The 25891-nt window shown below is 44.8% G+C and overlaps 1 protein-coding gene across 5 annotated transcripts in view; it reads right to left on the bottom strand.

The window, feature by feature from the left end:
• The window catches only part of LOC147709713 (ribonuclease inhibitor-like), a 135459-nt gene that overhangs the window by 39103 nt on the left and 70465 nt on the right, over positions 1 to 25891 (bottom strand). For all 5 annotated transcript variants that reach the window (XM_086928212.1, XM_086928209.1, XM_086928211.1 and 2 more), the window contains 3 exons: positions 17989 to 18159; positions 16587 to 16757; positions 11637 to 11807 (listed from right to left, as the gene is read on the bottom strand). In XM_086928212.1, coding sequence (XP_086784338.1) covers positions 11637 to 11807; positions 16587 to 16757; positions 17989 to 18159 — 513 coding nt within the window. The remainder of the gene's footprint in view (positions 1 to 11636; positions 11808 to 16586; positions 16758 to 17988; positions 18160 to 25891) is intronic.

The following is a 25891-nucleotide window of genomic DNA, read 5'->3' on the forward strand; positions in this document are numbered from 1 at the left end:
TCTAATATGAGTCTCGCTGACGCGTTTTGGATGCGCTGGAGTTTTTTCTGTAATTTTGTTGTAATTCCGGCGTAAAGTGTGTTGCCATAATCCAGACGACTCGTGATCAGTGCATGGGTGACAGTCTTTCTTGTCTTGAGGGGGATCCAGCGGAAGATCTTTTTGAGAATGCGAAGGACATTGAAGCAGGAGGATGAGACGGCGTTGACTTGTCTGGACATTGAGAGAGAGGAGTCTAGAATGAAGCCAAGGTTACGTGCATGGTCTGTGGGTGTGGGAGCTGTGCCCAGAGAGGAAGGCCACCAAGAGTCGTCCCAAGCTGAGGGGGAGGATCCTCGGATGAGCACCTCCGTTTTGTCTGAGTTGAGTTTTAGGCGGCTCTGTTTCATCCATTCGGCTACTTCTTTCATGCCTTCTTGAAGATTGGTTTTGGCGGTGTTGGGGTCTTTGGTGAGGGAAAGGATTAGCTGGGTGTCGTCGGCGTAAGAGATGATGTTGAGGTTGTGTTGACGCGCGATAGAGGCGAGAGGACTCATGTAGATGTTGAAGAGGGTGGGACTGAGTGAGCATCCTTGAGGTACGCCACAGATGACTTCGGTGGCCTTTGAGTAGAATGGGGGAAGTCGGACTCTCTGAGTTCTTCCAGCTAGGAACGAGATGATCCAGTTCAAGGCTTTTCCTTGTATGCCAATGTTGCTGAGGCGTTGTATAAGGGTGCTGTCGCAGACTGTGTCGAACGCGGCGGAGAGGTCGAGTAGGATGAGGGCCACTGTTTCTCCGTTGTCCAGGAGTGCTCGGATGTCGTCAGTCGCTGCAATGAGGGCGGTTTCGGTGCTGTGTTTGGCTCGAAATCCGGATTGAGATGGATCAAGGGAGTTGTTGGATTCAAGAAAGGCGGCGAGCTGGCTGTTGACGGCTTTCTCGATGACTTTGGCCGGGAAAGGGAGGAGGGATATGGGTCGGTAGTTTTTCAGTTCTGAGGGGTCTGCTGTGGGTTTTTTCAGAAGGGCGCTGAGTTCGGCGTGTTTCCAGATTTCTGGGAAGGTGGCAGAGTTAAAAGAGCAGTTGATGACATCGCAGAGTTGGGGTGCGATGATGGAGTCAGCTTTGTTGAAGATGTGGTGGGGACAGGGGTCAGAAGGCGAGCCAGAGTGGATTGAGTTCATGAGGCGAATGGTGTCTTCAGTGGTTATTGGGTTCCAGGCACTGAGGTTGTTAGTTGGAGGAGTGGAATCTGAAGGGGGTGGGGCGGGTTGGTCACTGGGAGTATTCTTGAAGCTGTTGTGGATGTCGGCAATTTTGTTGTAGAAGAAGGAGGATAGCGCGTCGCAGAGGTCTTGGGAGGGAGTGATGTCATTGGATGCTGCGGTGGGGTTAGTGAATTCTTTGACGATATTGAAGAGTTCCTTGCTGTTATGAGAATTGTTGTTGAGACGGTCCTTGAATGCTGATTTCTTGGCGGATCGAATCAGTTGGTGGTGTTTGCGGGTGGCTGTCTTGAGGGAGGCCATGTTGTCTGAGGTTGGGTTTTTTCTCCAATTCTTCTCCATGGTGCGGCATAGCTTCTTGGATTTTTTAAGTTCATCATTGAACCAGGGCGCCTTTTTGCTAGCTGATTTCAGCTGGTGCTTTTTCAGGGGTGCTAATTCGTCCGCACTGTGGGTAATCCATTGCCTGAGGTTGGTGGCCGCTTGGTCTGGGTCCATTGAGAGGGTGGGAGGGTTATGGTTGAGTGATGTGAGGAGTTGGTCGGTGGTGATTTTGTTCCAGTTTCTCCGGGGAATAGGTTGTGGACGGTTGTGGGTCAGGGTGGTTATATAGCTGAAGTGAACACAGCTGTGATCCGTCCAGTGGAGAGCTGTAGTGCGATCGAAGGAGATGTGCTTGCTGGAGGTGAAGATAGGGTCGAGCGTGTGTCCGGCTGTGTGAGTGGGGGTGTCAACAAGTTGTTTGAGTCCGAGATTGGCCATGTTGTCCAGAAGGGTGGTGGTGTTGCTGTCGAGTATGTTTTCAAGGTGGTAGTTGAGGTTTCCTAGAAGAATGTAGTTCTCAGAGGCGAGGGCGTGCGGGCTGACGAAGTCTGTGATGTCGTCGCTGAATTGAGAATGGGTGCCTGGAGGCCTGTAAATGAGGGTGCCTCTAAGGGTGGTCCCAGGGTCGGTGTGGATCTGGAAGTGGAGGTGTTCGGCTGTTGCAAGATTGTCGTCAGAGCTGGTTGTAATTTTGATGGTGTTTCTGTGGACGATGGCGATGCCTCCTCCAGTTTGATTGGTGCGGTCTTTTCGAATAATTTTGTAAGTGTTCGGTATGGCTATGGCGATGTCGGGAGCAGAAGATGCGTTCATCCATGTTTCAGTAAGGAAGGCGATGTCAGGTGACGCAGTGTCGATTAGGTCCCAGAGTTCTGTAGCATGTCTGAAGACCGAGCGGGTGTTCAGTAGGATGCATTTCAGGCGGTTGGGTTTGGAGATGTGTGTGGAGGAAGTGGGTTTGGTGAGGGTCCTGAAGCAATTGAACTGGCAGGAGAGGCAGGCGAATGGGCCGTGGGTATTTCCTGGGGTAGCTTCGCAGCATTGTGGTGTGCGTCCGGGGTTGAGGGCGAGGACAGTAGCGGCATCATAAGTGGTTCTAGAGGATTGGGAGTGGCGGGGACCAGGGGGACAGGCGCTGGGCACGGTCGAGGCGCGGACGGTCGCAGACGGGCTTACCTTTGGAGCACCTTCGGCGTGCATGGGGCGTGACCGCTGCACGTGGACGCTGCGCGAGAATGCATCTGTCATATATGGATGGAGGAGGGGGAGGGGCGAGGGAGGGTCAGCAGGGAGGCGGGGCGGGCTGTGTGGGCCGGGCTCTGAGGCACCAACAACAACAGAATGAAAATGGCGGCAGCGTAGGGAAAAACTAAACTGGAGGTAGGCTGGGGCTCAGGTAATTGACTACGCTTGCTGCAGAATCGCACTATTGAAATCAGGGTTACAAGTTAAAGCGCCGTAAACACAATGCTCCCGAGGCGTTCCAATGCAGAGATCTTAGAGCGCCGTGTCAACAGTCCCCCAGAAGCTTTTTAAAATGTTCCAATAATGTCGCAATGGCACTCGCGCTGCAGCGCTATGCAGAGAAGTTAGACGGTAGTTAGGCAGATCAAAAACACAATGCAGATCAAGAAGCACAATGGTAACGATACCGCACAGGAGCAGGGCGAAGGGAGCGACCGCTTCTGAACTCGTCAGGACCTTCTGGCCTCCTTAATAATGTTCATACAGTCAAGTGGAAGGTTCAGATAACCAAACTCTATGACTTCAGGAGCCAGATCGTGAGGTTCAATTGTTCGGGATCTGTTGTTTGATTTCTCCATGGCTCTATGTGAGAAAACTGGGAGTTAAATGTAATATTTTATGCGGTACCAGAGAGAGTTCGAACAGGGTTGTGACACAGGGTTGACGTGCCCATGTTGGAGTTACTAGGATTAGTGTGAGAGATGTTTGCCTGTATTTCCGAACCACTAATGGAATGAGTGGAAGAGGCAGACAAGCGTAGGCAAATATCCCTGACCAGTTCATCCATAAAGCATTGCCTTTGGATAACGGGTGTGGATACCTGGAGGCGAAGATTTGGCATTTTGGGGTGTTGCAAACAGATCTATGTGGGGGATTCCCCAAGTTAGAAGTATGGGTGGAGAACTTGAGAGTGAAGTTCCCATTCGTATATTTGATACCTCTGCCTGCTGAGGAGGTCCGCAATCTGATTGTTGACTCCTGGAAGGTGTCCTGCTAGGAGATAGATATTGTGGTGAATTGCCCACCTCCAGATGTCTGGGGCTGGGCACGATACCATTGAGCACGCTTTATGAGATTAAATGATGAGAATTGATAACAGGATACAAATAAGATGTGCAACCCATCTACAAATGATGTTTATAAGTACTGGCCCTATCGGGTTAGCACCCACAGAGAATGGAATAGAACGGATTAACGCTGAGGAGGCTACGCACCAAATGCAAGGTGGAACATCTGATTTCATGCAGCAAGTTTATTTTTAAGGAGAGCCGGCAGTAATCTGGGATCGTATCGTCTATATTGGGACGATGTTTGAAATTGTGCATTACACGTTGAAGTACTGAAACTTGGCGCTTGTTTTAAAACAACATGTATATCGAGATTTTAATTATGGTGACGATTTTTTATCATTAGCATGTATTCTGGGAATTGTAATATGATAGTAAACTTGGAGCAATTAAAGCACTTCCGATGGTGATCACGTGGTGTGAATGGGAGGGAGAATATGTGAGGAGGGACGGTTGTTGTGTTTAAGAACAGGTGTGGGAGGTATATCGAGTGACATTTTTCTTTGGAGACGGAGAGAGACGCACATTTATTAGCTAGCAGGTACGTGAGGAGTAATCGGGATGACACTGAGATTGACAGGTTGAGAGCACATGTTCGGTTTAACTTTGTTAGAATTATGCATCACGGCGTTCTGAAATACTCTCAGTAGGAAGATGTGAAGTTTAGGCAACACTGCCGAGCGTTTAAATAAAGTCATACGCACGATGTAATAAGGAAGGATGGAGGGTGGGAAGCCTGTTTGGAATCATTTTGAATAATCGAAAGTCGAGGGATGAGCGTCACACTAGGAGGGTTGTACGGAATTTAGTATATGGGCCTAAATTACGAAAAGCAAGGGGAGAGCACAGCACTCGTATAGTTAAGGGTTAAGAGGTGATTTGGTGAACGTATTTGCAAATTGATCAAATCTGACCAGGAGTAAGCTAATTATGATAGGAATAGTTAATATGTCCAGCTACAGAACCGCGCATTAATGCACTGTTTTATTATTAAATTGAATGAGAAAACAACCAATGAACATGTAAAATTGATATGTACAGTGGCGCAGTGTATTACAATACCTGTTTCATTGATTTTCCAGTTACCCCTGACGAAGGACCCAACGAGGCCCGAAATGCATTGGCTTGTTAATAAACTGCTTTTTGGATGAAATCTGCTTCAGCACGTATTTTTGAAAGAAGAGGTTCGGATGGCCCATCAGAAATATGAGAAACACAGGAAATTGGCATTTCCTTGCATGCGGACTAAAAACTGTTGATCAACAAAAAGGATGAAAATGTGAGAATATGGAGTGAAATGGTTTAAAATGGTAAACGATGAATGATAATTACTGCACAAGCAGCAGCTAATGTGCCATGGTTTTGGGGAACGACCCTATGTCCCATATTTGCGATGTCATATACCACGTGCCACTGGGGCTGGGCACGATACCATTGAGCACGCTTTCTGAGATTAAATGATGAGAATGGATAACAGGATACAAATAAGGTGTGCAACCCATCTACAAATGATGTTTATAAGTATTGGAATAAGTGGGACGGATGGAGAGAGTGTGTCCCCCCTTGTTTTTGTGTGTAATACATAGCTGTCATGTTGTCGGTTCGCACAAAGACAACTTGGCAGTCATGTGATCTTGAAAAGCTTTGAAAACTAGAAAGATTGCCTTCAGCTCTAAGTGATTGATGTGCAGCAACCTTTGCTGGTGGCTCCAGAGACCCTGCACTGTGTGTTGTTGAAGACGAGCTCCCCAGCCAGTTAGGGGCGAGTCCGCTGTTGATACTGTCTGTGAAACTGGGTCTATGAAGGGCCTTCCTTTTGACAAATTTTGTGTGTTCCACCACTGCATAGAGCAATGAGTACGGCCGCTTAACAACACTAGATCCATTAATGGACCGTGTGACTGGTTCTACTGACTGGGTAAGCATTCTTGAAGTGGACGCCTTTGAAACCTAGCATGGGGAACGATTATGAGGCAAAACGCCATCATTCCCAACAGCGACATAAAGACTCGAGCGGGAAGAGAGTGATTGGCTAATGTTGACCTGCTACTGTAAACCTGGGAAATTTGCAGTGAGCCGGGTGGATTGGAATGTGAAAGTAGGCATCTTTTAAGTCTAGAGTAGACAGAAAGTCGCCCTTTTGCAAAAGAGGTAGTACCAGTTGAAGTGTTACCATGTGGAAATGGTCTGACCATATGTAAAAATGTAGCTCTCTGAGATCTAATATTGGTCTGAGAGAGCTGTCCTTTTTGGGAATTAGGAAGTAAAAGGAATACACGCCCGACCCTTGATATTGTGGTGGTAAGGGCTCTATAGCTCCTTTTAGGAGTAGAGACTGTACCTCTTGTTTGAGGAGGTGTAGGTGATCCACTGAAAGTTTGTGTGACTTTGGGGGAATGTTTGGAGAAGTGTTGAAGAGCTCAAGGCAGTAACCAGAGTGGATAATTGTCGTATCCATTTGTCTGTTGTTATGGATTGCCACTTTGGTAGGATTTGTGACAGTCGTCCCCTGACAGGTGTTAAGTGGTTGGGAGAAATATTGTCAAGTCAATGCTTTGTATTGGAGGGAAAGGTCTGTGTGTTGGAACCTCTACTCCTGCCTTTGCTGTTGTTTCCTCTATAACCCCCTCTGAAGTAAGTTTTAGATCCTGAGGGTCGAATATTGTCCTTACAGGTGGATGCAGTTTCAGAGGAAAATGTTTGGACCCTGCCCGATAGAAAGAGCGCCGCAAGGAACCATGGCCTTGTGTAGACTGAAAAGCTCCCATAGATTTCGCCACTTCAATATCTTTTTTCATCTTCTCAAGTGAAGAATCTACCACCGGCCCAAAAAGGTGTTCTTTATCAAACAGTGTATGCAATATGGAGGTCTGAACCTCAGGTTTCAACCAAGATATGCATAGCCAGGCGTGTCTTCTTAAAATGACACTGGTGTTTACTGCTCCTGCAGCAGTGTCAGCTGCATCTAGGGAGCAACTGATTTGATTGTTGGAAATTAATTGTCCCTCATGTACCAGGTCGTGAGCTTTCGATTTATGTTCTTGGGGTAAAAATTTGATGATTTGTTTCATTTCATCCCAATGCGCATGGTCATATCTGGCTAGCAACGCTTGTGTATTAGATATGCGCCAGAAGTTAGCTGCCTGGGAGGCTATCCTGCTCCATGAAGCCTCAAGTAAGTTTGACTCCTTATCTGGGGGTGGAGCGTCTCCATTAGTTTGGGAGTTTGCCCTTTTGCGTGCATTGGAAACTACTAACATTTCTAAGGGTAAATGTTCTCTTATGACTAGATCAGATGGTGCAGGCTTGTATTTTTTATCCACCTTAAGGGTAAGGATACGTGCCCTGACCGGATCATTAAGTACCTTGTCTACATGCCTGATAATTTCCTTCAGCATGGGCAACATATGTGTTGTTTTTGCATGCTGTTTAATGTTTCGAAGTGGAATTCCTCTTCAAGGAGCTGGACCCCATGGTAATTGCCAGCAATTCAATTTATCCTGCACTGTCGTCTGGTGTAGAGGGCCTGGTAGGATATAGGTCAGGATCGTTGTATGTGGGCGAGTCAGTGTTGTAGTCATCCCACTCATCTGTAGGTCCTGGCTTAACATCATCATTATTATCTAACCCATCACCCTGAATGTCGGAAGTATGTGGTGAAGTTGGCACAGGTAGAGGTGAAGGTGGTGATGTAAGAGGAAGAGGAGAGGAAGGGTTTGTTCCAATATTTCTCTTCTTCAATTGAATATGATATTCCTATTCGGAATGAGCTCCTCTCATTAGTGTCACCTTAGTGGTAATATGTCCAGTTTTTGGATGTATGACCAATATTTTCTGTTTCTGGTCCGTTTGTTTGATCAACTTGTTTCGGCACCAGAGATTTTGGTGCAGACGGCTTCTCGGTCTGTATTTTTGGTTCCGAGGTGGTTTTCTATGCCGAGTGGTGATGGTCGGAGCCGGACTTTGTCTTCAACCCCGAAGGCTTTGGTTCGGAAGCCGACTTGGCGTGGGTTTATCGATGCCGGAAGGCTTTTTAGAGGGCTTTGGTGCCAAGCCAGAAGGCGGGCGTCAGAATCGTGGGCTAGGTACCGACCAGGTTCCAAGGGCGCGGGTTGGTCCTGAGCCTTCTTTTTGGGGTGACTTGGGAGTCGGGCGTTGTAGGAACTGTACCTACAGTATGTTGTCCATGCAGGATGTCTTCATCCTGGACAGAGCTATTATCGGACAGGAAGATCTGTTCTTGTTCCTCCTCAGCTTCGCTAGCGTTGCCAGCTTCTTCATCAGATTTAGGTCTGAAGAGGTCCGGAATGAGGCCTGTGTGTTGGCTCTGCATGTAACGTCGCGGAGCCCGACTGTCACAAAGAGTCTTTTTGGAGCAGAAAGCTCGGCATGGGTCACATGCCTGTTAACTGTGTTCAAGTGACAAACACAGGTTGCACACTTCGTGTGAGTCGGTGTACGGCCATTTCGCATGCCACCGTGAACAGAATTTAAAGGGAGTTAGTTCCATCAACTACGAGTCGAACCGGGGGCTATGCCCGACGGCCTACCACAAGCTCTCCGGTTGAAATAGGGTTTTTATTAATAAACACGATACGCAAAGAATGGAGAACGCTACCGGAAACAAAACCGTCGAGGGTGAGTGTTCTACGCACCGATAAAAACTGAAGGATCGGCGTCGAACCAGAGCGCAGCGAATAACATCCATACCTGATGACGAAAAAAAAATCTGAAGATGGAGTCGATGACCATGTGCACTATCACCGATAGGAGGAGTCACCCACCTTGTGACTAGGAAGACTTATTTGAAGAAAAACAAAGTGCAAACATCCGGGGTCAACAATAGACGGCGATCTATGCATAAGCATGTGATCTACAGCTCACATGCCTCAAACACAACTTTACAAAGATTGATTTCATACTACAGCGCTTTCACTTTCTTTGTAACGGACGAGCTCTGTGCTCTCTAGCACTGCTGCGTCCCCGACATACATGACACCCTCGGACCCCGCCCCACTACTCGGCAGCAGAAGCCAGGAACAGCGGTGCCACAGTCAGGTTTGAGACCTGGTGCTTTATTTCAAGTCTTGTAAAGGCCCTTCCTGTGTCCACAAGTCAGCCACTCTTTCTGGGCAGTAGCGGCCCGTCAGTATCATGAACCAGGCAATGGCGTGGTGCCAAGTTAAGCGGGGAGTCCGCTTCGAGGACAGAAAGTGCCCTTGTGGTTTGGGGTCGCTGATTTCATTATTCCCCCAGGGCTTTAAGAGGACTGGGTCTTTTCCGACCCTGTAGAAATTTATAACGGACATCGAAACGGCTCCCTATCAGGGCCTATGTTCATATCCTTAGCCTTACAGAAAATTACACTGACACATTTCTGAAAAATGAATGTAAGAAAACATTAAAGTAACCCATGTTAGCGATGACCTTTCCGGATATATTTCACATGTTTAACACTATTAGGAAGGCAAGGTTAAGTAAACCATTTCCAGGATTATGTGTCTTTGTAATTTTAGTGTTGCATATTACTCTTGTTTAGTGCGTACTTTGAGCTGGGTCGCTCTCAGGTGTTTATAAAAGGCCACGATTGCTTTGGAGTGAGGCTGAAGGTGGTGTCAGTATCTTTCTCACTGTGCCCGTCAGTGGGTCAAAAATATGTTCAGAATACAGGGCCGTCCAATCATTGGCCTCTCTGCTGAACAGACCAAAGGTTGGGTATTCCGGTTGCAGTGTTTTCCTGTGCAAACGTGTGTGAAGGAGGTACATAGATGTCAAAATATTGACAGGAAAATGCAGGGATTACAGGCGAGTATGTGGGCTGGACATGTTTGAGAGATTGTGAAGTGAAGGACATGCGAGGTAGTGCATTCTGTAGGGAGTGAAAAGAGGAAGCTCGAGCGCAAAGTCCATAATGGAGGGCTGTATCCATGCCATATTTTTAAGAGAAGTACAGTTATTAGGTCAGGCCTGGGCAGCGCATGTGCTGCTCTGCAAGACTTGCTGTATTCAGGAAGGGACTTGAAACTCTGCCTACTCTACGCCCATATTTTTCAGTGGATGGCGTGCTTCATTGTCCACTCTAAACTGTGGCTGTTTATTGGTCGATAGGCTTAGTAGTCCCTCCGTAATACCGCCTTGCATCATTTTGTAACCTCCTATGGCAACACCCCCTGTTACGTGTGTTGTTACTCTGTAGGTTTTAATTACAGCCTCCAAGCACTATTTTCTTAAATAGCTTTGTCCTGCCTGCTGTTTCAGGAAAGTCACGTTCTCTCCTAATGCTTTTTTTTTCAAAATGTATAGCGCAGGGATTTGCAATGCAATAGGTCTTGCATTGGCGAGAGTTTAAGCTATTGGCATTGTAAATGACAATGCCATATATTTCTCTGTTTTAAAACAACACATAAACAAAAGGCATTGTCATTTACAATGCCAATAGCTCAAACTCTCGTAAATGTGAGACCTACTGCATTGCAAATGCTTGTTTTTGTTAGCATCCTTAACAAGAGTCACTGATGTGTGCACCTATCGTATTGACTGAGAAATACTCACACTATATAATTTCGAGTGTAGAAGTCTTAACCCTTCGCTTAACAAATTGAGCAACACCTGGGATGAGTGATAGAGGAACTATATCTGGGAGGTTCGAGATCTTTCGAGATCTTAATGAGCTAGAGGTGGCGTGTACATGTATTCTGGATGGTTCTGGTCCCAACAATGCAAGAACCAGACGTTTTCTGCAATTCCAGGCATTAAATGAAATATTTTGCCATCTAGAGTGATTCATGTAAGAAATCATATAAGTACTTGTGTGCACAGGTCCTGTAGGAAGCGCAGGGCTGTGGCCAAGAAGGGTGCCGAAACATATTGATCCCATTGAAGGGTGTATACTGCCTGTATAGATTTATAATATAGCAAACAATTCTTAAGCTGCTCTTCAAATCGCTTTCTTTATTTAATGTGCAATTCTATACCACTGTATGAGCCGCTAAGGAAGTAAACTGTGCGAATTTGGTACACCACACAGGGCTTTCGATGAAAAAGTAGCACATTAGCAGTCATTAACGAACACCCAATTTAACATATAAGGAGATGGTGGATACCTGCCTTATCACATTAATGAGAGTGTAATGGACACAAGGTTTCTTAGTTTCACACCCAGTGTTGGGCATTGCTCCATCTTCCTTCTTGAAAGTGTTAATATTTCCTCCCATATGCGCATAATTGGCTGCTTATGTATTACTCCCAGAAACACTTTCAATATGCACAAACCAACACCCAAAAAGGTAACAGTGAGAATACTTGTAATAGCCAAGATGAGTGGTTATAAGGTATATTTATCAGGTTCTGTGCTCAAAGCATGGAGAATGGAAGGACGATCAGTGCACACAGCAGCAGTGATTCTAATGTAAAGATGAATGCACACCAAATAGTGTGAATAAGAGGTTTATCCTTGTACATTATTAAAGGAGAAACTACAACAGATTCCAACATTGGCAAGGACTCTTGTTGGGTGCAGATCTAACGATTTATTGTCACAGTGTGTGACCTTGATTATCTATATCTATGAACATCAATGATCAAGGATGGCGGACCGTACTGTGCACACTGGGTAACCTTTAGCGAGCAGACAGATGAGGGAAGAGTAGAGTGCACAATGGGGGCTATTACAGTAAACTGAATCAGTGAACAAAATATGACACTACTGGCATATGTGTATGAGGCTAAGCATTAGGGAAGAGGGCTGCACAACATACATATGTATATAGATAAAAAGACACTTGCAACTTACAACAATGTTTGTATTCGGCAGCCTGGGTCCTTCAGTCCTTTGCAGAGTTGACTCACCCCAGAATCTCCCAGTTCATTTCCACTCAGTCCCAGCTCTGTGAGGGACTGATTAATTGCCAGGACACTGGAGAGCTCTGCGCAGCATATGCTAGTGAGGGAGCAGTGCTTCACCCTACAGAAAATAGCCATAAAATATATTCATATCACAAACAGCTGGTATATATGTATAAGAATGGTGGGAGGGATATACAGTCAGACGCACATAAGGTGCCTACTGCCTTACCTGCTGCGACTATCATTAAAGTCTACATCAGGTGTTGTTCTTACATTACGACTGCTAACCTCTGTCTATTTCCATGTGACTTGTAGCTTCGTAGATAGGTACTTCTAATCTCTAGGTCAGGACTAGGCATGTAATAGAAATGGGGTTATTTGTTAGCTAAGGTATACACCCAGGCCAGGTAGAACCCACCACTCTAGTCATGGTAAGCTAGATACACAACTACGATAACCTGTGCGCACCCTCTGGTGGCTTGGCGCAAAGCACTAAGGCTTTTCTAAAGAGGCAATGTGCAAAGATTTTGTGCACCACACACACACACACGGTAACACAAAGAATACACCACATAAAGACTCTACACAGGTTTATAAAAATGGGGTATTGTATTATAAACAAAACAAGACTAAAACGACAAAAATGCAATGCATACATTTCAGGTTATCACATTAAATGTCCACAGAAATCACAGTGCTAAACAGAACACTCTGGACTCACCAGTTACTGAGTCCCTCAGCAGTGGAAGGGGGTAAGGTCATTAATGATCCTGAGACCTCCTGAACAGGGGCCAAGCCAGCAGGCTCTTGGAGAACACTTGTAATTCAGCACAGCAGAAAGGAAACAGGCCAGCACAGCAAGGCAGTTTGCAAAGTGGCACATCCTCCTGCAGCTCAGGAAGCAGCAGGCCAACACAGCAGAGCAGGTAGCAAAGTGGCAGTCCCACCTGGCAGCACAGCAGTCCTTCTGGCAAGGGCAGATGTAGAGCCAACAGTGTCTGGTTACAGGTCCAATGAAGTGTCTACTTAGAAGTGCCTTTGATGTGGAGATGACTTCCAAAGAATTTTCTGAAGTGCACAGGTTCCCCCTTTTAGACTACTCCTGTCTGCTGGCCTAGCGATGGGGGAACATCAGCTCTCTGTGTGGGGACAGGACACTATCTATTCACGTGAAGTGTTACCTCCTCTCCGCCGACCCGCCCGGGATGACCCATCATTATGCATTATGAATGCAGATTCAGTTGAGTGTTGGGGCTATCTAGAGGGAATGGACAAATGAAGGTGTCGGCCAGCCCAGATGCGTATTGGAGCAGGCTGTCAGGCACACAGAGCAGTAAGCACCGAGAAATGTCCTCTTTCTAAAAGAGGCATTTCTAAAACAATAATGTGAAATCCAACTTTACCAGGAATTCGGATTATCACTACCATTCCACTCATATGAAACATGAAAAAGCTACTCCTCTCTGATCAGGGATTACAGCTTAAATGTGTATTAAGGAATTCTCAATGCAAACCTATGAGAGAAGCAGGCCTCACAGTAGTGAAAAATGTAAAAGGCGGTTTATCACAACCAGGACATGTAAAACATAAAGTTACATGTCCTAACTTTTACGTACTTAGCACCCTGCCTTTAGGGCTAGCTCAGGCCTACCATACGGGTGACTTACATGTAATAAAAGGGGGGGGGGTTTAAGGCTTGCAAGAAGGTTTTAAATGCCAAGTGGGAGTAACCTGCACACACAGGCACTGCAGTGGCAGGCCTGAGACAGGTTTGAAAAGCTACTTATGTGAGTGACACAATTAGTGCTGCAGGCCCAGTAGTAGCATTTTAAGTACAGGCCCTGTGTATATGGTATACCACTTTAAAAGGAATTACAAGCAAATCAACTTGACCAAATGGGTGTAAACCAATTATACCATATTTAAAGGAGAGAGCACATGGGCTTTAGCACGGGTAAGGTGCCTAGAGTAATAAAGCCAACAAATAGAAGTTCAGAAAAGAGGAAGGCCAAAGGTTTGGGGTGACCCTTCAGAAAGGCCATTTTCCAACAGCATGTATGAATCAACTCCATTGGTGAGCTAGGAAAAATTTGTATATTTTGCGAGGACCCTACAACAGATCTCACTTGAAAACTTCCACTTTCCAGCAGAAACCTTTAACAGTTGGACCACTTCATACAGAAACCCAGCTCACCATGTATATATTAATATATTACCTCTCAAAAATTTACAAACCAGTCTGAAGGTATGCAGTCCGGCACCCCAACAACCAGTAGTGCACTCAGCCCAACAGGAATTATAAAATTCTCAAAACAGATATAGTCTTGGGGGGCATATTCCAGGATTATATCCAACGGTAAAAAACAGGAAGCTAGTTTCCCTGTAGTACCATCTGGTACACAGTCATTTTCAGGACAGAAATAAGTCTACCTAGCTAGATCAACATACACACAGAGGATTTGAAACATGTAAAAATTGTAAAGTATGTAAAAAATTGGATTGATATGACTGAATATGAAACAGGTACATGGAGCAGCTCCAAATATTGTGTCTAAATTCTAGAAAGTAAATGCAGAAAATTATATGCGGGAAGCATGAAACATCCATTAATGAGAAGAATATTTCTTATGTATTTTATCAAAAAGGACTAGCTTTGTTGTGTTTTAGGGAGACTCAGTACGTATGATGGCAAACCATTTGGTTTGGTTGTTAAGCCCTCACCCACCGACATAGTCGGTGGCATGCTTCATCATCGGGCCCACCACAGTGACACCGAATGTGTCCCGGGTGTGCTTCGACTCCAGATTACTGAGGAGCTGGTATACTTCTCTGAGTGTGCTGTGAGGGGGTGTGTAAGAAAGTGATTTAAAACCTATGCAGTAGGTCCCAGTTCCCGAGGGTGTATAGAAAACTTTAATATCTGGGCCCACGCTAGCGAATAAAAAGGCAAACGGACGCAGTGGAGCGAATTATGAACTCCCACGTCCTATGTGGTCGACATGTTTCAGCCAGGCCTTTTATATTTACAACTGGCTTTCCTCAGGACCAATGAGTGTGTGGGTGAGACTATAAATTATATTAAGTGAAATGAGTTTAAAAAGTGTCGCACACACTAAGGTGCTATACGTGTGTGGAGGGGGATTCCCTCCGCTTTACTGTACACAAAACAAAAAGGGGGACGAAGACAGACGTACAAGGTAGAGTCAATGAGTATATTATACTTGTAACACAACATGTTGCCGGCAAGTTAAGGTGTGTGAACGACCTCTACCGGCGGGTTTGGAACGTGGCCATGAGAGTTGAATGGCATTTGTGATTACAAAGCGGTTAAAAACGGGGTGAACTGCGTCCGTTTGCCTTTTTATTCGCTAGCGTGGGCCCAGATATTAAAGTTTTCTATATACCCTCGGGAATTGGGACCTAGTGCATAGCTTTTAAATCACTTTCTTACACACCCCCTCACAGCACACTCAGAGAAGTATACCAGCTCCTCAGTAATCTGGAGTCGAAGCACACCCGGGACACATTCGGTGTCACTGTGGTGGGCCCGATGATGAAGCATGCCACCGACTAGGTCGGTGGGTGAGGGCTTAACAACCAAACCAAATGGTTTGCCATCATACGTACTGAGTCTCCCTAAAACACAACAAAGCTAGTCCTTTTTTGATAAAATACATATTAACTTGGGGATCCGGACTGGCTTACCTAGTCCTCTCTCTCCGTTTTGATTTGCTGCTAAGAATATTTCTTAGCCATAGGAAATATTTACTTCACAAAACCTCACCACACCTATTGTACACAGATACAACAGGATGGCCCACCTCCCCATAGTGGAAGAATGGTCAAGATGGCAGACTGACAGTGGGTCTACGGGGACTGAACTGTAGCTGGGCGGTCACTTAGGGATCTAATACAGCAACTGCACAGACCAAGGCATCAGCAAGTTACTTGTAGCCACATTACCAGCACACTGTTGGACATGTGACACACCACATCAGGTCTGTCCCACCTCTCTTGACACCCACACTTGATAAGGGAACTCAGCCTTTCGGGGCTTGAGGAAAGGAAATCATTGGATGGATTCTGACATGTCTGTAAATGGGCCGGTTAGATCTTTTGTTGACTGCAGAGGCACCTACCAACTATCGGAATGAATGGGTCTAATATCAATATATTTGCCAATGGGTTATTCACCTAGGGATTACAGAGGCAGAAAAGTGGCCATTGACTCCGGAGAAGAAGCTGTTAACCTCATACACAGGCACTATAAGATGGGTTTCTGCCCTCTAGAGGTTTCTAAATTTCCCTCTGAATGTGCAACCATGGAAGCATATAGCTAATGGGGAAGGGCATGGAATGAACAGCTCCACATGGGGAGAAGGGAAGCCCTATGGAGTGATATTTACAAAAATAGGCTGCTGGTGCAGCATAAAGAATCAGCACTGAAAACAATGAAGGGTTGAACTTCCCTCCAGACACAACATATATAGTGAGCATGCCCAGTGATAGCATATATTGGAAGGTTTGTGCTCCCTAAACTGAGAGCTCCTAGGGTGTTTGACTAAATGGAAAGTTTTTGGGTTCAGTATAAGTTTTGTCAAGGACCCACAACAGGGTTTGGGCGTCACAGCAGGTTGATGTGCTATGGTTTGTATAGCCTCTAGCTTGTGTAGGGAGGCGGACATGGTTGGGATTTTAGTTTGTTTCCTTACTTCTTTTGTGTTATTTTTCAACCATAAGTTGAAATGTCAGCACTGAAACCACATATGTATTTCCAGTATTGCGCAATGTGACCGCACATGTGGTGATCGGTGTATGTTGCTGATGATTGCTTATCAACCTGAAGTGCAAATAAAGAGAACTGTAAATAAACAAGCAGCAAAGATTAACCGCTCACCAAAGTTTCCATAGTTTGCATCCAGGGTGTTTCAGTCCTTCACACAAGTGTATCAGTCCAGGGTCTCCGAGTGTGTTGCAGCTCAGGTCCAGCTCTGTGAGACACCGGCTGGCGCTGATGGCAGATGAGAGGTCTGCCCCGCAGGGCCCTGTGAGAGAGCACGTTCCCATCCTACAGAAGGCAGAAGCACAGAAATGTAGCAGACCTGCGATATGAATGGCATCACACTTTAAGTTTGACATCCATATGTCACTGAATTTATATATGAGTGGATAACACAGATAGAGCCGGGCTAACTAGTGGACATTGCGTTGTCAAGATCCACAAACGTGCAGTGGAAACCACTGCAGCACAGTGGTTTATGTCTCACTGCAAAGGATCCTCAAAGACAAAATGAATGGCCAGGGGGTGATAACTAGAGAACCTAGGCTCAAAGTAAGAAATGTATTTCCAGCAGTGACACTTATACAAAAAGATGGGAGGTGTATGTGATTGACACTAACTGTGTTAATACAAATAAGATCACAAAAACATGCCCCAACCATCTTCTTTCGAGAAATGTCATCCCTCCGCCTCATAAAGAAGATTGACAAATTGTGGGTGTCACAAATGAGGATTATTCGCTCCTGATGGAGACCTCTGAAGGTAGTCTGTGTTGTATGTGAACTAGAAATAGAAGAATCAAAACTAAGCCGGTGACTGAATAAATGGACTTCTCTGATACAGCCTTGACATGATAATAGATGTCAAAATGCATCCCAAATGGGACTGAAAACAATACAGTGATAGATATAATGACGTATCACGAAACCCTCCATTACTTGTCGATTTCTATTCTAATAACCACCATTAGTTTGTTTAAATATTTATGTACCTATGTGTTTAGTCATCACAACTCCAGGAGGTAGCAGGGGCTGTCAAGACTCTATGTTTATCTGCGATGCTATGTTTTTGCCTTAATTTTGATTCATATAGAAAATGCTTGATAGATATTTTAAAATTAAGAACTAAAAGTGAACTAGTACGACTGACGCGAGCGGACGTTCAAACATGAGTTTTATATTGCATACAGCAGAAATGATTCATGGTAGAGAGGGGACTCCATTTCTACTTAATGCACATTTAACATCTATATTATATATACCTATTCAACATAACTGTCCTGGTGCTGTTCTGTTTCTTGGATGAGACCATGAAGCCAGAAGAACTGTCAGGCTATAAGTAAGGACGCTCTGTACTGACTAGCTTCTTTAGGGACTGGGATACCATTGGGCTGACGCTCAAGATAACTGACCGCTGACAAAAAAGGGTGATGCGTTTAGGAACTGGACTTAATGTTAGATTATCACTGCAACAGTTGGAAGACGTGTGCGTACACAGTGGGGAAGGCTCAGCTACTCACCACAGCGTTTGTATATTGCAATTGGGATGTTTCAATCCTTGACATAGCTGCTTGACACCCAAATCTCCAAGTGCGTTGTTGCCCAGGTATAGATGTGTGAGAGACAAACTTTCATTGAGAACTCCAGTGAGAAGCCCACAGCATGAATCTGAGAGGGTGCAGCTGTCTATCCTGAAGGAAGAAAAATAAAACTATGACACACTTTCCGTTGATGTCTTCCTCTTGGTCAACAAAAAGACTCACACTTTGCTATTCCTTCCTGAATGAGGAATGGATATTAAGGTTCTGATTCCGAGATGCAGTACAGGGTCTGTGGTAAAACTACATGCAATGTTACTTATTCTACCAGGTAAAATGTCTCCAGTACCGGGCAATTATTTGTATTACCTCATGAAACGAGGAACTGCTGTATGGGAATGATTTTTCCCGTCATTAAGCCACATGGAACGCCCTAGGCCACACTCTTTTTACCCCACACATTTACCACCTGCCCAAAACAGGTGGTAAATGTATGCAGGGGCCACTGCGTGTAGAGGACGCTGGGGGAGGGGGAAAAGGTAGAGTATGGGAGGGAAGGGACCATTGTTTTCTATTCCTGTATGCTTTCTCCACCTAGGAAAGATTGTAGAATCGAACTTGGCCACATGCAATTTTTCTGTATGGATTTCCTGGTCAGAAAACTTTGGTCAGGTGTTCCGAACACGGTAAAAAAAGGTGCAGCGAACCCTAATCAGTAGTAATCAGGCAGAGTGAAATTATTGCATAAAAGCACACGTTAATTTCAAACCTCCTGACTCGTAATCTGGACCTATGAATATTTTTCTATGTTCATAAGTCAATTTGTTAAACACATGAAGTACATTTTTCGATCTGTAAGTAGGTCCCCAGTGCACAGCGTTGACATGGGCCTTTATAAATGTTTAATAATCGTTGTGCCAGATTTAGAATTGGGTGGTAAATCTAACCTCTAAGTGTTTGTAACAGCTACCTGTGGAAAGTTTTACCAATGAATGGCCTCCGTATAGTTTAATGGAATGTTAAGGGTATTCGCAACCCTGTCAAAAAACAGAGAGATTTGTCTCACCTTACTAAACTGAAAGGTCATGTTGCGTTATTACACACCTGATGTTACAAGATCTGCCTTGCTGAGCAAACAATGGGTTGGAGATGTTTTCTGCTCCCAGCAGTGAATAACAAGAATGGTGTCGTTATTTTGCTTCATAAGTCACTAAATGTTCTTTTACAAAATTAATTTAAAGATACTAATGGTAGATGGGTATTTTTGAGTACTAAAGTTAACAACACTCAACTCTCTTTTTGTAATGTTTATGGACCTAGTGGCATTGACTTATCTTTCTGGAATGATTTTTCTAATTTTCTTTCCTCCCACGCAGCAGATAATTTGATTGTGGGTGGCGATTGTAACCAGCTTATGGATCCCTTCCTAGACCGGAAATCTCAAACTAAATATATCCCTAACAAGATGCAGAAGACTTGTCATAAGGTTTTCACCCCTAGAGGACTGGTAGATACATGGAGAACCTCTCAACCTGACGTCTTAGAATGTTCTTTTTTCTCCTCTGTTCACAGATCCCACTCCCGTATAGATTACATTTTTCTCACACAACCAGCTCTTCAATTCATGAGTAATGCAGAAATTGGCTCCATTTTCATCTTGGATTACACCCCCGTCATTTTAGATATGGATTATCCTTCACCTGCCCCCACATCCAGTCAATGGCGTTTCAACATTTCCCTTCTTCTGGACTCTCAATTTGTTGAACAATTCATGCATTTTATATGGAAATTCTTTAACAATAATCTCTCCTCTGCTTCTCAATACCATTTTATTTGGGAGGCCTTCAAAGCTACGGCCAGGGGCTACATAATTGACTATATGTCCCGGAAAAAGAATAAAGCACTCATGGACATCCATCCTAAAGCAAATTAAAGCTCTAGAACATAAATACTTCACCACCAATTGCCCGACACATTGTCAAATCTATGCTATACAATTAACAATCTTGGGAGTCCGCTTGTAATAATCTCCTAATTTTTAATGCTAAAATGTATGGTGGTCGGAACAGGGCAGGTAGATCTCCAGCCAACTATCTCAAAATCAAGAAACAAAACCCCCAAATTGTGGCCAATACAGATAACTCTGGAGTTCGGCATATTACAGACGCTAAGATTCTCGATTACTTCACTGAATACTATACTTCCCTCTACACCCCAGAGTCCACCCCTTCTCCCGATCAAATTGATTCCTTTTTCCAAATCTCCTGAGAATCGCTTTGCTCTCACATCTTTGGATGTTCCCATTTCGGAAGAAGAAATCTCTAATTCCGTCAACCTTTGCCCAAAGACAAAACACCTGGCCTTGACGGTTTTAAAGTTCATTTTTCCTTCATTTTAAACAACTCCTGGTTCCCCCGTTATTCTCATTGATAAATCACTTTCTTACCACTGGCAAATCACGAGGATCTTTCACCCAGGCAATGCTATGTCTGATCCCTAAAAAAGATAAAGACCCCTCTCTTTGTAAAAACTACATGCCCCTTTCCCTGATTAATACAGATTGTAAAATATTTACTAAATTACTTGCCCTCCGCATTAATAAAGTAATTCCAGACCTCCTCAATATATACCAATCAGGGTTCATCAAAGGATGATCTATCACAGATAATTTCAGAACCTTCCTCAATATTATCCACTTGGCTTCAAAACTTGATTTACCAGTCGCTGCCATTACACTAGATGCTGAGAAAGCATTTGATAAGGTAAATTAGGATTTTATTTTTGGTGCATTGAAATGGCACGGCTTCAGCCCTCCTATTATTAAATACATCCAGTTGTTATACTCTGCCCCTCTACCTCCATTTGGGTTAATGACTGTCAATCTAAATATTTTCCACTCCTTAAGAAGACTAGGCCGGGATGCCCTCTTTCCCCACTCTTAATTATTCTCACTTTGGAACCCTTCTTAGAGAAACAGACGCTCGCCACACTATACAGGTCTCCAATTCAAAAATACTGACATCAAATTTACTGCACATGCAGACAACAGTCTGTTATATATTTCCAAACGATCTACTTCCTTGCTGACATTCTTCTCCTTGTTACAAGATTATTCTATGTTTTCCGCCTATAGATTGAATATCGACAAATCCAAAGTCATGCCTTTAAATGAGCACTGCTTCCATCGACTCACCCCGTACTCAGCCTTGCTCCTAATAGTCTTTGAGAAGGCCTTCGATACCGTAGACTGGTCCTATTTAAGGGATGTGCTAAACAAGATGGGCTTCGGCCCCCGCTTTTGGAGCTTCATTCAGGTCTTGTACTCAAACCCTCAGGCAAGGGTCCTGATTAATGGCGTCCTTTCTGAGGCGTTTCCCATCCGAAGAGGCACCCGCCAGGGCTGTCCCCTTTTACCACTGGCGATGGAGCCATTGGCATGCCTCATACGCACTGATCCCGAGATTCAAGGGTGGTCTTGGCGTTCCCAGCAGACCGACAAAATTGCCTTGTATGCTGATGATGTCCTGCTTTTCTTGATGGATCTGGAAAATTCCGGCCTGTGCTGCCTGGAGGTGCTCCGGTCCTTCGAAGATGTCTCAGGCCTGCGACTCAACCTGTAAAATGCACCTTGGTCCCCCTACACCCCTCACGATCCTGCTTTGATTGGCAGTCCACAATCCCTCTGCGGAGGCAGTCGTTTAAATATTTCAAGATTTGGATAACCCTGCTCCCTGAACTGGAATGGACTCTCAATCTTACTCCCTGGTTATAAAAGCCAAATCTGATCTCAAACGTTGGCAGTCCTTCCCGCTTAACCCCCTCGGTAGAGGAGCACTTTTTAAAATGATGATCCTTCCCCGTTTTTTATACATTCTACAGAACATTACTTTTCATCTTCCAGGTAGTTGGTTTCGTGAGTTCAATGGGGTGATTACAAAGTTCCTGTGGGGGAATGGCAGACCACGTATGGCCCTGACCCGCTGTCGGATACCTCCTTTGGATGGAGGTATGGGAAAGACCAACCTCCACCACTACTGCCTTGCTACCTGGCTTATTGTCATTCACAATTGGTTTGCTGGGGGCTGGTCTGTTCGAGGTTGGGACTATGGAATTCACTCAGTTGCAGGCCTACCAATTCGGCTCCCCTATCCCACAGACTATTCCACCCATCACCAGAGCGGTCTTAATGGCATGGCACTCGGCCATGCGCTACACATACTGGGATAAGAAACTCACCCAACATACCCCCCTGTGGCACAGGACCTGGCTGCCGGAGGTATCGACCCTCTATGAGTTTCGCCAGTGGGACCGGATTGGAAAGACACTTCTCGGGGTCGTCTGGGTTGTGGACCACATCCGAGCCTTCTCAGATCTGCAACAACGTCACTCGCTCTACCCGACACAGTTTTACAAATATTTGCAATTCTGTCAGGCCCTCCTTGCACAGGTTTCCCCCGGTACCTCACTTCCTGAATTCAACCCGCTTGAGGCGCAGGTCATGATGGGCGACTTGGGGAAAGGGGGAGTGTCATAGATCTGGTGAAGAACAGCCCGGCCACCTTAGATGTGCTGCAAACACGTTGGGAGGGATGGCTGGGTTTCCCTAGAGGAAACAGATTGATGAGATGCCCTCATGGCACCCAAAACTCTAACTACCTCCTCCAAATTGCGCCTTATCCCACTCTAGTACCTCCACACAGCATATCTGACTCTGATACGCCTACATAGGGCGGGTTTGCGTCCCCTACCGGACTGTACCCGATGTGGCCATGTCCGGGCCAATTTCTATCACATGGTCAGGCAATGTCCCAGTCTTACCTCCTTCTGGGCGGGTGTAGAATCTGAACTTACACACACACTGCGTCGGCAGGTCCCCCTCGACCCCCTGCGTCTCCTCCTAAGAGTCTTTGATGGATTGGATGGCTCTCGAGCCCACAAACGCTTCTTGGGTACAGCGGTGGCGGTTGCCAAGCGGGATATTGCCGTTGCTTGGTCCCAAGCTAGGCCTTCCACTGTTCATAAATGGCGCAGAGGGGTGGACTCGTGTGCGGCCCAGGAGGAACCCCTCTTTGAGGCCAGGGGGTGCCCTGAAAAGTTTGAGAAGATATGGGGCAAGTGGTTTAATCTACTGTTTTGAAGTCTGTGTCAGCTTCTCCTTCCTACGAATGTTTGTTTTCCCTCTACAGGACACATTGTGCTTATGGACGATTTCCTTGGCTTGTGCCTCCTATTGTCTGAAGGTGATGAGTTTTGCTGTACTGTGTATTTCATGGCTGCCCTTTTTGTTCTCAGTATTGAAAATGTCAATAAAATTAATTATCCAAAAAATAAATAAGCACTGATTTTCCCATATGTTTCATGACACTGGTTATGAATGGAAAAATTAATCTTGCTGAGATACTTAAAAACTGAGAGATGGTCTCCACTTTTCTTCTCCTGGTGGGGTAGACTAGCTACAATTAAAATGATGCTTCTTCCAATTATTAATTTTTATCTTTCTATGCTCCCGGTCTCCCTCCTACTTTCCTTTTTTAGTGCCATCAATCACTCCTTGACCAAATTTCTTTGGAACAACAGTAAGGCGATGATTTCACTTTCTCGTCTCAAATAACCCAAAGGGTTAGGTGGAGTCAATTTTCCCAACCCTCAGATGTTACCACTATGTGTTCACCCTGAAACAAATATGGCCCTTTTTATCTGAATCCACACATACACCTATAACGGCCTGGAGCTCGTTAGAGCAAGGTCAATACACACCTTTCTCTTTTGTCACAGCTACCGGCTTATCCCAACCCCGAAGTGTTTCTCCTCACCTACCTTTACTCATTCCAAAGCACTTGCAACCTCTCTGCTTAGAACTCACATCTCCTTTGCAGATCAACTTTGGCGCACCCCAGTTTGGTATAATAAACATTTAAGAAACAGAGCTCTATTCTGGAATGGATCACTAAAGGCATCATTACACTTGACCATTTCTTGAAAGATGGGTCCTTTATGGACTTTTCGGATCTCCAAAAGTATTATGGTATCTCCTCCACACATGCCCTTCATTACCCCTTGCTTAGGGCGTCTCTGACTCTTCTTTCTCCCAGGGTCGTTCCTCTGATACACCTGATCAGGCCTCCTTCCCCCCACTTGATTTTTCAACCCAATTCAACGCGGCTGTTATATACAAGATATTGGCCCGTCTTGTGGATGCTAGAATCAAATCCAATTTCGAACTTTTGTGGGAGAAGGACTTGGCCCAGGATTTTTCATTTCAAACATGGCATTCCATCTGGACAAATATCCATACTTCCTCACGCTCAGCTAGCACAACGCAGACTTTATATTACTTTTATAATAGACTTTTTCTAACTTCCACTGACTTACACAAATTCAAATTGTTGGACTCCAAAAAAGGTTGCTCTTGTTCCAACGAGAACAGTGACGTTCTTCATATGTTCTTCCATTGCCCTCAGGTTACATTTTTCCTGGTCTCGTATATGGTTGAAATTGAATGAAATATTATCTACCAATGTTTCTTTTGATAGTGTACATGTTTTTTTGGGTAGCTCTTCGCCTATATGGGATGCCCAGAGCAATGTGGGTAAATTTATTGATCTGTTTTTAGCTATTTCATTCCAGATCATCACTACTAATTGGAAGGATACCTCTAAAATTTCTTATCAAGCTTGGTGGAACATGCTTTGTCACCATCACAGCCTTGATCGTGCCCATGCCACCTCAATACCTCTGTTGATCAAAAGTGCCTTGCTGTGGTCACCACTAACCTCTTTTCTTTCCAGGTTGGCTTCTTGATTTTACTTGTATCTATCCTACCAATTTATTTTGCCTTTTTAAATTTATAGTGTTTAATTCTGTCTCAATATTCTGCATAATTGTTTTAACTTCTGATGTTTTCCCCACCCCCTTGCTTCTCTCCCCTTTTCTTTCTCCCTTTCTCCTCTTTTTGTTTCTTTTAAAATCTAAAAATTTTAAAATGTATTTATTCTACGTAGAGGTTTTCCCTTCCCAGGGTTATATTAGCTTTGTAGTCTTATTCATATTTTACTTCTATGTTCTCGCTACATGACCATGCACTGATGTTTTACTCTGTTTATTATCTCGCTCGAAGTTTCATTCTTGTGGATTCCCCACTATTCCTGTACCTAGTCTATTCCTTGAATTAGCCACAGAATATGCATAATGTTGAAACCATGCTCCACAAGCACAGTGAAACAGAAGAGCCGGCACTGCGTGCACTGTTCTTAGCAGGTTTGCGCCTTTGTGTCTTGAAAGAAAGGGCACACTTCTCTGAAGAAGATAGTTCTTCCATGGTTCTAACCCCTGGAAATGCTGTTTTTAAGAAACAACATTCTATGCACAAAACACCACTTCCATCTGTAAGGGCGCACTGGGCAATATTCTGAACCTATGCTACCTGTACAATCTCATCCAATGATGGCACCATTTCAAGAACCAAGAGGCAAAGGAGCCTCAAGGTGGCCTGTTCACAGCAACAGCTTGAACAGTAGAGTAAAGCGCGATCAAAACACAGGAACGCTTCAGTGCAAAGCCTCTGCGGCTCTGTTGCAGGCAGACTCGGCACATCTTTATCAACTCTTAAGCCAGAGAAACGGCCGCCCCTCCTGAAGCTCTGTTGCTATCTCCATCCTGAGTTGGTGAAGGGCAGGGGCAGGGACTACATTCTTCTTTAGGATTTTCACAGATTTTGAGAGGAATAATAGAAAAGGAAAAGGAAAATAAAGAACTCTTGGAGTGCGAGCGTTGTTCTTGAAACATCTGGCGGGTCCTTCACAAAGCTCCCAGTTACTTGATGGCACTGGTGGTCTCCACACTGCAGAAGTATATTTTAATGGAATCCCAATTATTCAGTAGAGAA

This window comes from Lissotriton vulgaris, chromosome 6, assembly GCF_964263255.1.
Source record: "Lissotriton vulgaris chromosome 6, aLisVul1.2, whole genome shotgun sequence".
Taxonomy (NCBI): domain Eukaryota; kingdom Metazoa; phylum Chordata; class Amphibia; order Caudata; family Salamandridae; genus Lissotriton; species Lissotriton vulgaris.